Source organism: Oryza brachyantha, chromosome 5 (assembly GCF_000231095.2).
Source record: "Oryza brachyantha chromosome 5, ObraRS2, whole genome shotgun sequence".
Classification (NCBI taxonomy): Eukaryota; Viridiplantae; Streptophyta; class Magnoliopsida; order Poales; family Poaceae; genus Oryza; species Oryza brachyantha.
The window spans coordinates 1,328,408-1,344,335 of NC_023167.2; the positions used below are offsets into that span (position 1 = coordinate 1,328,408).

Consider the following 15,928-nt stretch of genomic DNA (forward strand, 5'->3'; position numbering starts at 1 on the left):
CCAAAGCCAGGAGTCACGGCACTAGCACAGGATGTTCGTGGAACAGTACTTGAGTGCTGATGGCATAGGTCTACTGCTCCAAGTTATTCCATATAACGGCATATACAGTAGCGATTATCAGTTGACTTGTCATGTGAGTAAATATGATGATACGGAGGAAAGATGAGTGAGAAAAAAGAAAAACGGTTGTTATGTATAATAACGGCTTAGAGTCGATTCTTAGTATTTATTTAAAAAAATTTATTGCATAGGGTAGACTAAGAGGAAAGAAGAGTAATAAAAAAATATTCTGTTGTATTAATAAATACCTAAATCTACCTTTATAAATACGCTAATAAAATGAGTTAATATTGCTGATGTGAATGAGTTAAGAGTTAATAATAGGCTAAATCTTTGAACATGCCATAATTTAGGTATTATCTGCTTCCTTAAATGAAAAAGATGTTAAGTACTTTTTTTCATAATAACTTTATTTTTACACGTATCAATACGAAGTAGGATGACTAGAATATTCTCCACTTACTTTATCAAATTGTAACTTATTTTATATTTTATATATTCCTAGTATATTTATTCATGGCTTCTGAAAACTCTAATACAATGATTAATTAAAAATAATTTATTATGATTGACTAGAAACGACAAAAATGATCGTATTATTAATCTAGAGGCATGTTCCTTCGTATTCATCCAGAAAATCTCAAAGATAATATTATACTTTTTTATATTTTGAGCTCGTCATATCAGCTTTTGTTTGCTTCCCCTGAAATACTGGATCGAGCCTGGCTGACCTCACGAGCACAACAGGGACCATCAGGCCGGTCATGCACGTTAGTGGTTTCAACTGCTACCTATATACCATGTCCGTCCCTAAATATTCGACGCTGTTAACTTTTTATACACATTTGACCATTTATCTTATTAAAAAAATTTGTCAAATATATAAAGCTATATATATGTATAAAAATATATTTAATAATACACGAAATAATATAAAAATAATTAATATTTAAGTAACTTTTTTAATAAGACGAACAGTCAAACATGTATAAAATGTCAACGGCGTCAAACATTTAGGGATAGAGGGAGTATAATATAAAGCGGCTTAAGAGGTGTCTTTAATTTATATATCCGTCTTTGTAATTATATATTTCAGTCCTCTTTTTTTCTAATTAATTTAGTACTCCATTATTTTACACAAACACCCCCACAGTAAAAAATAAATATAAAAAAGAAATCCCAAAATCCTCCATCCATCTTCCTCGTCTCCATACTCTCAAGACGCGACTACTGGAGCTCAAGGCACGGGGGCAGAGCTCAGGGTGGTGGCTGCCGGAGCTCGACGCGCGAGGGCTGTCGGAGCTCAGGGCGGCGGCACGAGCGAAACTCGGGATGGCGCGGGGACGGACCTTGGTACGGCGGACACCGTCTCCCCCTCCGGTCACCGCCTGCCTGAGCTTCTATCTTCAACCATGGTAATAATCTTGCAAGCATCTTGAGAAGGGACCACATGCACTTATCATTTTCAGTACAAGGCTACCGCGTCTTATGGCTACTTTTAAATCACATGAATAAAAAAACAGAAAAATAGAAAAAATATATGATTCTGATATAAATATAAGTATAAAATAGAAAATTGCAAAACACATGAAAAACATAAAAATGTCCGTTTGATTGGACCACAGAAAAAATACAGGAATTTGAGTAGAGATAAAGACTTGAATGATTTTTTTCTATTAGGTTCTACCTCTTATTAAATTTCCTCCAAAACTTGTATGAGAAAAAGCATTTCATAGAAATTTCATAGGATTTCATAAGGTACTTTTCTTTGATTCAAAGGGCTCTGTAGAAAAAATTATTATAGTAATAAAATCCTTTAAAATTCATATAAATTTTCTTTTAAGTCAAAGGAGGCCTTACAGAGGAGACACGAAAGCTTGAAGAAACCACCTGTTTTCTTCCCTCTCTCTTCCAGCTCGGTTCCAATCTGATGTGGATTCTTGAGACCACCCGCTAGAGTGGAGCATTGTGCACGACCTTATTAGGTAACCCAATTATATAATACTTTTAATACCATCTTTTCGCTTATACTTATAAGTCAAAATTTATATTTTTATCTTTAAATTTAATGTTGATTTTGGCTTTTTTTTTTCACCAAAGTTATTTTCCAACCTTAATTTTTATATCGCCAAGAATACATTTATAATAGGTTTATTCACATATTAGTTTTTGTTTTTAAATATGTCATTTCAATAACTCTTTTTCCAAAGAAATCATGTTTTTATTAGACTGAAATTAGGATAACCCAATTATATAGTCCTTTCTATGGGGTAATTTTTTAAGTATTTCTTATGTAGTACCTTGGTCCCATAAAAGCTTTAATTTTAGCTTCATTTATTTGTCCCATAAAATAAATGTCATGTTTGCAAATGAAAAATATTTTGTGAATAAACATTTACATGTGTTCTGAACGATCTAAAAGCCAATGGTGAAAAATAAACTATAATGAAAAACCTTCAAAATTTATTTCAAATTTAAGATTGGAAATTTAAATTTTAGCTTATAAACAGAAGCGAAAAGATGTTTATTCATTTCTTGAACAATAATTACATTGGAGTTAGTAAATTGGGGATATCACGTTGAGCTCTGAAAAATTATAGGACTTGAGTTGGAAGCCAAAATTATTTTTTTTTTAAGGAGAGATCGATGTAGCACAAACTTACACAGATCATGATGCATGTAAGCAAGCACTCACGCTAAACCCATGCATCCCTAACCCTCTTGCACATACTCACCCTTGACGGTATGAATCTTAAGAAGCGCCAAACTAGTTTTGAAAACTTACCTGGGCGTGCGTGATTAAACGTGTACCAGAATTTAGACGTACTAATATGACACATGTAGGGTTCAACATTCACTTTACAATTTTCATCACCGTCTTTTCACTTTTCCCTATGGTTACGTGCTAAAATTTAAAATTTTAATTTAGTGTTTGTTTTGATGTTTTCTTAATCTTAGTTCATATTTCAGCCTTGGCTTTTAAACTACTACAAACACATATATAAAAAATTAATTCATAAATTATTTTCCGTTTATAAATATATCATTTATTTTTTCTGATAAAGCTAAGCGATCACCCTCTTCCTAAATTTCGCCCTCTCCCCCACCCTGCCGAAAACTTGTAACCAGACATTTAAATTTAAACTTGTTAGATCCAAAATTTCCTAAAATTTCGCTGTTGTAAGTTCCCTCGAAATATATATATTTTTTGATATGAGTAGAGCTCTGCAGTGCACGTCTGTGATCAATTATAGAATCTGTCATAGTGAAGGGGACCAAACCTGACTTTGTTTGGTGATAGGAAAGAAAATGGGTTATCAGTACTCCGTGCTAAAATAACCTTGTTTCTTTATCGATCTCACATATACCAATAAAACATAAAAGATAGTAGAAATGTCTTTATTTTCTATTTCCATTAACTTTGATACAATAATTGCTCAAAAATATATTTGTTCTGAGACAAACAAAATAGATAAAAAATAATCATATTTTGAAACAAAGGTATTAACTCCGTTCCACATTAGGGTGCGTTTGGTTGGCGGTCAAAGTGAGATAGGATACGACTAATTGACCATCCATATTTTCAGCGATACGGTGATCCAGTTTTATCTTTGATTTAATAGATAAGATGATCTAATATTTTTATTTGATCAGATGGATAAGTTAATCATCATAGATCTTATTGTAAATTTGTAATTAGTACAAATAAACAATAAAATACATTTATGATCACTAAGTAACACTAGGCAATTACTAATTAATGACCAAATAGGCTAATTATCACTAATGACGAAGATGGATGAGTTCAAATCAATTTGGCCTATATCCATTGTATTCATGAAATATTACTTTCCTGGATCGTCATATTCGGTTCCGCCCACGGACTAAACATATTAAAAACCTACGCGGTCATCTCTTATCCAGAGATGTCCATCCAACCAAACATATCTTTATAGAACTTTTCAATCTTGTCTAGATTCATATATGTATTAATCTTTACTACTATAAAAGTCTCCACCACCACCACCTACTCTCATTGCATTTTTATAATTTACCTCCTTAACTTCATATTATTAAAAATCAATCAAATCTATATAGATATCCATATAAAATCAAATTGATATGAATATTTTTCTACTTATTCTAGGAATAACATAATATGTTTTTATCCTTTGCAAAACACATACATTCAGCTAGTAAGTATATGAATACATATGCAAAACATATAAATTGACATATGAATTAATATAGAAAAAAATCAGAAAGTTTTATAATACGACTTGGCGCGAGAAATATTGAGATGGCCAGCAGGCTGTTGTTGTCATACCGTCCCACTGGCTCATATGGGCCATGTACACCGTGCACAGACACACGCGTAGAGACAGTGTCAAGTTTGCCCTCAAATGCTTTCTCCTCCGTCCCAAAATAAATCAATCTTTTACTTTTTTTTCTATAATATTTGACTCTTCATCTTATTTGAAAAAAAAATTATGATTAATATTTTTGTTTTTATTATATGATAAATCATGAATAGTATTTGAAGTGTGACTAATTTTTTTTAAAATTTCTTGAAATTTTTTTAAATAAGACAAATGGTCAAACGCTAAACACGAAAATAAAAGAATTGATTCTTTGTGGGACAGATGGAGTATGTGGCTGTTTGGATCCAGGGACTTTTTTTGTCTCTTGTCACATCGGATGTTTGACGTTAATTAGGAGTATTAAATATAGACTGATAACAAAACTAACTGCATAAATAAAGGCTATTTCATTAGACAAATTTTTTAAGCCTAATTAAACCACGATTAGCAAATATTTACAGTGCTAGACACACATGTTTTCACCGTGCTTCCAACAGTTGCAAGTCCAACAAAATAATTAGAGTGGTCCCAAGGGCCTGCTCTTGTCGGTCTATGGAATTGACTAATTATATTACCTCCGTTTGAAAATATACTGTATTGTTTTACCGCAATAACTAAACTTATATGAATACTATTAGATTATTAATACATGTATATATCTCGTCCCAGCTAAAACGTCTTATATCATAAAACTAATGGAGTAAGCATTTCTTAGCATATTTACATTAAGAAGAAAATAGCATGATGTTCTTTAATAAATGAAGAATGATTGGTCGTGAGGAAATGATGATAAAATAATTTCAAATTAGAAGTGATTTGATATAATAAGTAGCACTATAAATATTGTTAGAAATAATTATACTTTAATATGAAATTCAAATAATAGAAAATACTTGCATGAAATAAATACATTTTTCAAATGCAAGTATTAAAGTATCATGCGAAAACGTTTTATGTCGAATTTACTTTACAAGATCAAATAAATACATTTCTCAAGTCTTAATAGTTAATATTCAATCAGTCCTATATTAATTTATATTTTTCATCTTGCGTTCGGAAAATCAGCCGAACTGACTCCGGGTAAGCATCTTGTGTTTGCAAAATTGTGTGTCCATATCTAATAATAGCCGACGGTGGATATTGTTGTAACCGGCAAAGTTAACTTGGATGCCGTCCTTTTGCAAAGTTTGCAGATCGATCTGTGGGCATATAGAATCGGCTCCTCAAACTTACGTTATGGTGGTTGACGTATGGGTCTATGAACAACGGAGTCCACTATCAGCCATTCACATCACTCTCGCTTAGGTTAGAGGAGTCGCGTCTGTGCAGGTTAGGGTAAGGCACGTGGGCACCGTTGGATCGGATTAAATGATATAATACCACAGCAAGTGTTGTTTTGTGCCATTAATATTCTGTATACGTAGCAGGCGACCAGGCGTACGTACGTATAGTACTAAATCTGCATCGACCAAAATTTGTTGTGTTGCCCGTAAAGATGTGGCAGAGAACCTCACCCCCGGTAGCAAAGTTTTTTGCTCCGTCTCATTCCATATTATAAAAACCTAATTTTAGGTTAAACATATTAACAGTAGAGATCTAAACAGAAGTGTTTATATTTATATTAATAGGATATACTCCATCCGGTCAAAAAAATATTCATCGTTTTAATAAGATTTGGTTAAACTTCAAAAATTCCAATAAACACAATTTATGGTAACATAAATTTATAAAATGTAATAAGTTTATATATTGTGATAGTACTTTTCGGGGAGAATTCATGTGTAGTATTTGTCTTATATTTAAATTACTTATTTAGGAAATTATCAACGGTCAGAATTTTAAAAATTGAACCAAATCATATTCTAAAGAACAAATATTATCGATCAAAGGGAGTGCTATCTAATGTACTACATCTGTGATCTGTCCCATAATGATTTTATTTTTCGATTTCTATGTATAACGCTTTGATCATTTGTCTTATTTGAACAATTTGTATAAAAACTTAAAAAATGAATCACAGATAGAATACTATTCATATTTTACCATCCAGTAACAATAAAATTATTAATCACAAAAATATTTGAAATAAGACGAAGAATTTTATATGTAGTCTTTTCTACTTTGAGTCAACCGTACATGCTACTAGGGGTGAGGTAAGAAACGGCCCAATTTCTCCAGGCCATAAATCCATTGTGCTTCTGTGCTGTGCAAGAGCTGTCCCATGCATAGTCACAGCCCACGCTTGCTTTAATACTGGCTTGCTCAACAATTCTTACTCTTTTCTTCATTTATACTTTTCCACAATTTTAACATCCTTCTCAATTGATGGGGTATGAAAAAAAAAAGCTTCTAAGAGTGCCCAACAACAGCTGATCCAAATTTAGTTCTTAATGTCTCCATTTGAGTAATCATCTAAAAGATATTCCTCCTCCCTGTTAATTTGTAATCCAACAAATTATCTATATTATATATATGCTTTATATTGTATCCAACTATATTTTATCAATATACTCCAACTACCTAATTTCCTTTCGGTATATATACTACTTAAGCAATAGTTTTTCAAGGGTTCCTTCTCTAGGAAGGTTGATGTGGACTTTCTCTTCAACACCCCATCTTTTCACTTATGTTTATAGTTATAAGCCAAAATTTAAATTTTTAATTTTAAAATTGGAGTTAATTTTGGGGATTTTTTTTACTAAAGTTTATTTTCTAGCCTTGGCTGATTGCTAAGAACACTTACATAAAACTTTTACTTATAATTTATTTTTCGTTTGTAAATACATCGTTTGCTTTTTTTTCATTAACACCTGAACAATCATCCCCGTATATAGATGATGACTAAAAGTAGAGGATGAGCTAGAGAGACTGTTGGACCATATTTTTCACTATCTGTCATATATTTTATCAATGGAGTTTGAAATAGATGAGCCGCTGGACATGCTGCAACACACGCTTAAAAAGACGGAGGCCGACAATAAATCCATAAACCTCACTAAATTTCTATCGATGGTGCAACCAAATGCGTGTAGGCCTGGTCGTGGGCCGTCCAGCCCATCGGTTAAACGGGCCACTATCCTAACGGGCTGCAATTTTAGGGTCCTGGGCCATGAAATCCTCCCCTTCGCAATTCGCAACCTTCTTGTCGAGATCGAGGTTTTCTTGTTTTTGTTTTTTTTTTAAATTTTTCTGTTCCTTCTCGAGGGAGGTTGATGTGGACTTGTTCTCAATATTTCTAGAACAGCCCATGAGTTGCAATGTTTAAGAAGATTAGGTTGTGCAAGGGTTATACAAGTGATTGGTGGGCTTGATCCGTTATCAAAATTTTCTTGGTTAGGATAGGATTCGAGCTGGGTCCTTAATAACACATTGGTTCCATCCTGTCTTTCGCGTATGCTTATTTTTATTAGATAAGATTTAAAATTTTAATTTATAGTTTATTTTTGGTCTTAACTTTTATACTGCAAAGAACATGTATATAAATTTTTATTTGTAAATTATTTTTTATTTACAGATATATCGTTTCTTTCCGCCAAAATCTCAAAAGACAACTCCTTCTACGCTATATCAAGACCAAATATGCTCAAACTTTGCAACATAGGGCAGGTTTGGTTCACTTTACCACCCCTTTATTTCATCCCAATGTACCTACATTTTTGTAATTCATAACGTGCTGTATCAACTTGTCGAAAACTATCTTCAATCAGAACACCGATCAAGCAAATGATGAAGCCACAGAAGCTGGAGAAGTCACAAAATCTAAAATAAAATCTCGAGGCCAGGACGATACCACTGCGTAATGTTTGCGGCTACAGTCTCGTTGTCGCAGACGATCACGAGTGACACGAACAGAAAACGTTCCGTCTCTGCTTCTATCGCCTGAAAAAAAAAAACTGTGGACACAATGATTTGGAGACTCCTGCGGATTTTGAATTCCTGGAGCAAAAGAGCAGCGGCTTAAAACAAATATGATTCAAACTGCTCAATCCATTTCAATACTGGCGTTTATAAGCCAATAAAATTTTAACATTATATAAATTGATTTAGGGTCTTTTATCATATTTTATTTTTCAGCCTTTATTTTAAATCACTAAAAACACATATATAGATTGTTTGTAAATATATTGGTTGTCTTTTTTCAATGTCCATGAAGCATTACTAACTATAAATTCTCTACTTGGTACATGATTGGAGCCGAGAGTTTCTGAGCTTGGTATTTCAAGCCCCACAAATCTATATGTCTGGATATACGACTACATAAAGAACGTAAAGAAATCATTTTGTTTTATTTTAATGGCATAAAATTTCAAACACCTTTAATTTATCTTACAAACTTCAAATACAATATAGATCCAGGATCTGTAGTGCCAAGCATAACTTAAATTTAGAAAAGTAAGAAAATACAAATGTTTCTAGCTAGCTAAAATTGTTTGTTTTTTTGAAAAAAGTCAAACAACATATTTGCAAAAAAAACAACTTACGAATAAAATTTTTATATATGTATTCTCTGTGATCTTAAAGTTAAGCCAAAAAATAAACTACGGTGAAAAACTCAAAATCAACCTTAAATTTAAGTTTAAAAAAATTTAATTTTGACTTATAAACATAAGTAAGTAAGAGTGAAAAGATAATGACATTTATATTTGGGACAAAGAAAGTATACGTTCTTGTCATAGGAAAAGAAAAGAAAAAAGGGTAAGAGACTAAGAGTGGCATCATTTCCGCGGGAAAAAATTGTATACATACGATAAACCAAAATATATTTTGACGGTGACGTTTTATCCTGTGAAAAAGAAGGCGCAGTGACATCCTCCCAAAAAGTTTTCTTAAAAATATCACATCGAATTTTTGGACACCTAAATAGAGCATTAAATATAGATAGATGAACATTAAAACTAATTACATAGTTTATAGAGAAAATAATTATGAGACGAATCTTTTGAGTCTAATTAATACATAATTAGTTATAAGTGTTACAGTAACCTACATGCGCTAATGACGGATTAATTAGGCTTGAAAGATTTCTCTCACAGTTTCTTGGTGAATGTGTAATTTATTTTATAATTAGACCATGTTTAATACGTATATCCGATGTGATATTTTTGCAAACTGAAAAAGGCCTTACTTTATTTGGGCAGGCCGGGCGATTGCAAGTTTGTAACTATCAAACGCTGATTAGTGACTGTAATAATTAGTTAATCGCGGATTAGCAGCAGAAGGGAGAAGTTGGTGCACATGCTCTGGTTATAGGAGTACAGTACTATATACTCCTACGGTTCACTGGATTGGCCAAGGCAAAGCAGTCCTAGAGACAGAACCTGGCCGTGAAAATGTATCAGGTTCATGGCCCTGAACCCTGATCAGTGATCCCTGCATCGGCACACGTGCTCAGCTCAGCTCGTAGATCATCAGCAGAGCAGACAGAAGATTCATCACTAGTTCACCACTTGAGAAAAAAATATGACTAGATTTCAGAAGCACTTTTCTTTTGAAAAAAATATTCTGGAGAACTTTTTAGACCACTCCATTTGTTTCACGTTCATAGCATCAGTAATGTTTGCATCTTTGTAGCATGGAAATATTAAACGTCTAGAGCCATTTGATTCGTAATGGATGGATGAGATTGATGCACTACATTCTTTTTTAATGTTTTATTTGATCTCAATCAATTAAGTTACATTGGTACAACCACAATGAAAACACTTTCTCCGGAATGTACTATATATTTCTTTACCATTGCTATCCTTGCTCCAAACCACAATTACATCAGGCTCATTTCTACTAAAACAAAAGCCTGTTATTCTCTTGTAATTCCCTTATGAGACTTTAAAATTTTATAGATTATACGATTATTTATAATAGTTATCTGAGTTATAAACAATTTAATTGCTTATTAGCGTAAAGTTAGAAATTTGTACTTGAAAGATAAATTTTCATATAAAATCTTTTGCACGAAACATATTATCTATGAGTTTAGAAAACATGTCCGAGATAATTCATAATCGATAATGCGAAAAAGCAAACCTATGCATATTGCATTTTCCTTCCAAAGTCAGAGGATCCATTCTCATATAGCATATGTGGTCAGCTCATACGTCATCCTCGGAGAAGATTTCACTTATTAAGAAAATCAACGATCTTTATAGTAGGTAAAATAGTAGACTATAAATCAGCTACAAACATATTTTAAATAGATAAGAGGAGAAAAAATAGTGAATTATTAATTTGTAGCTAGCTATAACACGAGCGCTAAAACGTCAGGTGTATATAACATATAAGACTATGTATTAATATTTTATAGGCAACTATTGTATAAATTGACTATTAGATTACTATATATAAATTAGAGCCAGTAGTTTAGTAGTTGGTTGAACTTGCTCTTAACGCCGCTCAAAAAGTTTGATTAAAGTAAATTAATCACTCGAATTAGCAGCCGGCGGCACTGACATGCGGGCCCCACCCTCGTCATCCCTCAGCGGCAAAAGCAGCGAGCACTTCAAGGAGGGGAGGGCGAGCCCGGCTGACGTGGCGCCCACTGACGCGTGGGCCCCACCTCACCGCTTTTATAACCTTCGGCCGCGCCTCCTCCCTCCTCCGCCGCCTCGTCTCTCTCTCTCCTGCTCGCCTCTCTCGCCGTCGCGCGCGACGCGACCAACCCTAGCCCCCCGGTTCCCGCGGCCGCCGGCACGCGAGTGAGCTCGTCCGTCTCCGCGGCCTCGCCTGCCCCCGTACTGTTGCTGTCGTTGTGGTGCCGATTTTTCGCTGATTTTTTTTGGGGGAGGTGTTGGTTTCATGGTTTTTTTTTCTTAATTTTTTATAGGTGGATTCGATGGCGGTGGCGTCGCGGCTCGCGGTGGCGCGGGTGACGCCGGATGGCGGGGCGGGGAGGAGGCGGCGGGCGGTGGTCGCGGTGCCAACGGCAGCGGGGAGGACTGGGACTGGGAGGGGGAGGGCGCGCGGCGGGGCCGTGGCGGCGAGCCCTCCGACCGAGGAGGCGGTGCAGATGACGGAGCCGCTCACCAAGGAGGACCTTATCGCGTACCTCGTCTCCGGGTGCAAGCCCAAGGAGAATTGGAGGTGAGGAGGTTCCCTTTTGCTGTTCCTGCGAAATTGGATAGCTTATCAGTTATCACTGCTTCACTACTGGTAGTGTTTGCCTGGTAGGTAGTTTCCTCTAAAAAATTCTAGTGGTTGGTAGGATGGTTCGCGTGGAGGATTATTGTATTGCGTTTGATTGAAATGGAAATTTTATATTGGTTATTTCCTAACTCACTGTTTAGCTACTCAATTGCAGTTTTGGTTTTGAATTTATCGTATCGGTGCTTCGTACTGATGATATCTGGCCATATTACTCCAATGTTGGATAGGCAAACTCTCAGTCTTACTGTGCTACCCATTTACTCATTTTGATTGGTAGTTTAGCGCTCGTGATTGTTAGTGCTACCTGATCTGCCAGTACAATTCGTTGGACATGAAAGCTGTGTTGGTACCTGCGTTCAGTTTTTGTGGCATTGGCAATGTGATCTAGTTTGTTTCATTTAGTCTCGCACTATTTCATATGGAGTATTTCAGTTAGTTTTTTTTTACTTTATCCCATAAATAAATTTCTGATTTCACAGAATTGGCACAGAACATGAAAAGTTTGGTTTTGAAGTTGACACATTGCGCCCTATAAAGTATGATCAGATCCGTGACATACTGAATGGACTTGCTGAGAGATTTGATTGGGACAAGATAGTGGAAGAAAATAATGTTATCGGTCTCAAGCAGGTATTACTCTGCTGTTATTCCCATATGAAACCACTCCCTGTATGACATTGCCCAACAATCAAAGCTTAGAAATTTTCCATGTAGTTCGCAAATAAAAAATGGACATGCCAGTTTGTTTCTGACAATTTTAGTTTATTTCTTAAGTCAAGCTACTTATATATTGTTTCAGGGAAAACAAAGCATTTCACTAGAACCTGGAGGCCAATTTGAACTTAGCGGTGCTCCTCTTGAAACATTACATCAAACTTGTGCTGAAGTCAATTCACATCTTTATCAGGTAATGTACAGTGCATCCCTATATTAGCTTCTAAGCTTATGTGATTTTCATGTGTTATTTGTGCTTTGCCGTACCATGTATAGCTTCAGTCTGAAACTATTTTGCCAGAAGATGAGCCAATCCCAAACATCTTAGCAAAACCGTATATTCAGTATCTTCCTGTTCTTGTAGGTCAAAGCAGTTGGAGAGGAAATGGGGATCGGATTTCTCGGAATTGGTTTTCAGCCAAAGTGGACACTGAGTGACATACCAATAATGCCCAAGGTAATTTTGTCCTTAGACCTTTTAAAGCTTTAGCTTTTCTATGTTTTCAGTGCTACATATATATTGTACTTATGAGAAGGGTTCCTATAAATTTTAATGCTTCAGTTTGTCTCTTTATAGGGAAGATACGAAATTATGAGGAATTACATGCCTAAAGTTGGCTCTCTTGGGCTTGATATGATGTTCCGAACATGCACTGTTCAGGTGAGTGTAATTATATGTTAATGTACTATTTTTGGAATTCCATCTCAAAGAAACTTGAAAACTGCTTGTTACTTCTCTAAACAACTTTACTTATTTGAGCCATGAAGGTTAATCTTGACTTCAGTTCAGAGCAAGATATGATAAGGAAATTCCGTGCTGGCCTTGCATTACAGCCTGTGGGTACTTGTGTTGTCTTCCTGATCAATTATTTTGTTCCTCTCACATGAACCTGGCTCATTGTTCTAAGGGATTACATTGCTGCCATTTAACAGATTGCGACAGCAATATTTGCCAATTCTCCCTTCAAAGAAGGAAAACCAAATGGGTATCTTAGCTTAAGAAGGTGATTACTTTATTGTTTTAGAAGTATATTATTTTGTTGTATGAAGTTGTTTACAGGATCATTCATAATCTGCAGCCATATTTGGACTGATACTGACAACAACCGCTCAGGGATGCTTCCTTTTGTCTTCGACGACTCGTTTGGGTTAGTATCTATAATTTCATATCACTTCATCATCTTTGTTCACCCAGAATGCTAGCAATTTGATTGTAGGCCTCATGTTGGCCAAACATATTTCATACACGAAATGAAGGTTTCCATGTAAATGAAATTCTGATGATAGCCTGTTTCTTGGATGCAGATTTGAGCGATATGTGGACTACGCATTAGATGTCCCAATGTATTTTGTATATCGTAATAAGAAGTACATTGACTGTACTGGAATGTCATTTCGGGTCTCTTCCTGTTTCTGATACCTTAGTGCTTCTATTGTTATATCCTGTAAAGATTTGGCTTTTGAACACCAAACTTGGTTATTAACTAGACCTTCATTGGTTTTGTATTTGTTTTGCAGGATTTTATGGTTGGAAAACTCCCACAAGCTCCTGGGGAGCTGCCTACTTTGAATGACTGGGAGAACCATCTAACAACAATATTTCCTGAGGTTTTCCCTAATTTGTATGGCACGATCATGGTGGCTTGTTAACATTGCTAGCTTAATGTAATAACCATTTTTTTCTTTTGTATTTTGCTTGCAGGTTAGGCTGAAGCGATATCTAGAGATGAGAGGTGCTGATGGTGGCCCATGGAGGAGATTGTGTGCTTTGCCAGCATTTTGGGTTTGTTAACTTCTTTGAACTTGCTGTGTAGACGCATGCTGTTCAGTAGCTAGTACTTCTTCCATTTTACTTTTACCTGACAATGTTGACTGGACTCCCTCTGTTTACCGTTATTTGACACTGTTGACTGGACTATGCAATCTTTGATTACTATGAACTTCTAAATTGTTCAGCCAGGAGGAATGAATTTCACATTTGTCATGCACTGTACTTTAATAATATTATATACTCTTGGTGTATATATTAATTTATAGAAAAAGAAAGTTGTAACCAAACTTAAGAGTGTAGTCAATGGTGCCAAGTAAAAGTAAATGCAGGGAATTTGGACATGGATACTGTAGTAATTAGTATCTTCCATGTTTTTCTTTAGAATAATTCTGTTGAAAACCAGTTTTTTGGATTGGTACTTGTCTAGGTTGGGCTGTTGTATGATGAGGAATCACTGCAAAGCATTTCGGACATGACCTCCGATTGGACAAATGAAGAAAGAGAAATGCTAAGGCAAAAGGTATCTTAAGTTATTTGTGCTCTCAGTCCATCCAAGTTATATAGTTTGTTGTTAATACATAAATAACTTCTCACCAGTTCAACAGAATTAGATAATCTTTTTTGTCAATCATTTGTCAACCAGTTTAACATGCTGCTAGGTACCAGTAATACGACATGTTGGTCTTACTGTAATACTGTATTTGATTTGATTAGGTACCAGTAACCGGTTTGAAGACACCCTTCCGGGATGGATATGTAAGAGATTTAGCGGAAGAAGTTCTGCAGTTGTCTAAGGTTAGTAACTTACTTGAATATACATAAGGTTTTAGAACTCGAAGTCCATGCAGATGATATCTGCCTGTCTGTAATGCTTTTTTTTTTTGTTATTCCAGAATGGATTGGAAAGAAGAGGATACAAGGAGGTTGGTTTCTTAAGAGAGGTAGATGCCGTGGTTAGTTCAGGTGATGCTTTCAAAATTCCAACATTTTTATTCATTTGATGTGGATAGCAGCATTTTTCTCTAGATAATAAAGAGTTTAACTCTGTTTTCAGACAATAATCCTTGGCTTACTTTGTCGCAGGAGTGACACCAGCTGAGAGGCTGCTCAATTTGTATGAGACGAAGTGGCAACACAGTGTTGATCCTGTCTTCCAGGAGTTGTTATACTGATGCCGAGAAGCCTCTTACACAACAAAGCTGGACAAAATCTGTAGATGTATTCCCATACAAAAAGAACCCATGTTCATTCTATTCCATGCCTCGACGGCTAATGTCCGCCAGCCGTTCTTCTTGAGACTGACGAGGGCAACTTCAATAACTCATGGTTACTGCCGCCTGGAGCTCTTTGAGCTCAGGCCACTGCGGCACTGCCCTTATAGGGCCTTTTAAAGCTTCTGATTTTCCTCATCTCCAGGGAAGATGGAACAAACCACTGTTTGTACCAGACCCCCTTGTTCCTGATGATTTTTGTATGAAAAATAAGCCCATCTGGTGAAAGATGGAAACTATATATAAGGTTCCTTCTATTCAGAAAATATGTTGGATAGTGTCATCAGAAAATATGTTGGATAGTTTGACACGGACGTGGAGTGCGTTCCAGCTCAATAATTTCTACAATGGATGGTGTCTTTGGTGGTCTGCCTTCTTTCATGGCCCCTTCCTTTTGGAGTTATCAATCGTGCTATATGCTATCCTGATAGGCATTATGCTGTCATTTTTTTATACGGCAGGTAACCAATCCTCAGAATTATTCGTCAGATCTACTCCCTTTGGTTTCTTTAAGACACGGTTGAATCTTATTTAAAAAAGTTACAAGTTATCATTTATTTTGTTAGGATTTATTTTATTGTTAAGTAAACTTTAAATATGATTTATATTTT

At 35.3% G+C, this 15,928-nt stretch overlaps 1 protein-coding gene across 1 annotated transcript; it reads left to right on the forward strand.

Annotated features, from left to right (window-relative positions):
- Window positions 1-11,036: 11,036 nt before the first annotated feature.
- On the forward strand, window positions 11,037-15,686 carry LOC102704516 (glutamate--cysteine ligase B, chloroplastic). The gene is made up of 16 exons (XM_006653939.3): window positions 11,037-11,149; window positions 11,242-11,498; window positions 12,041-12,191; window positions 12,361-12,468; window positions 12,640-12,732; window positions 12,853-12,936; window positions 13,044-13,112; window positions 13,209-13,279; window positions 13,355-13,423; window positions 13,581-13,674; window positions 13,794-13,883; window positions 13,978-14,058; window positions 14,474-14,566; window positions 14,761-14,841; window positions 14,940-15,009; window positions 15,130-15,686. Exons 2-16 carry the CDS (start codon window positions 11,251-11,253, stop codon window positions 15,216-15,218), a joined length of 1,491 nt encoding a protein of 496 aa, XP_006654002.3. The 5' UTR covers window positions 11,037-11,149; window positions 11,242-11,250; the 3' UTR covers window positions 15,219-15,686.
- The last annotated feature ends 242 nt before the right edge of the window (window positions 15,687-15,928 follow it).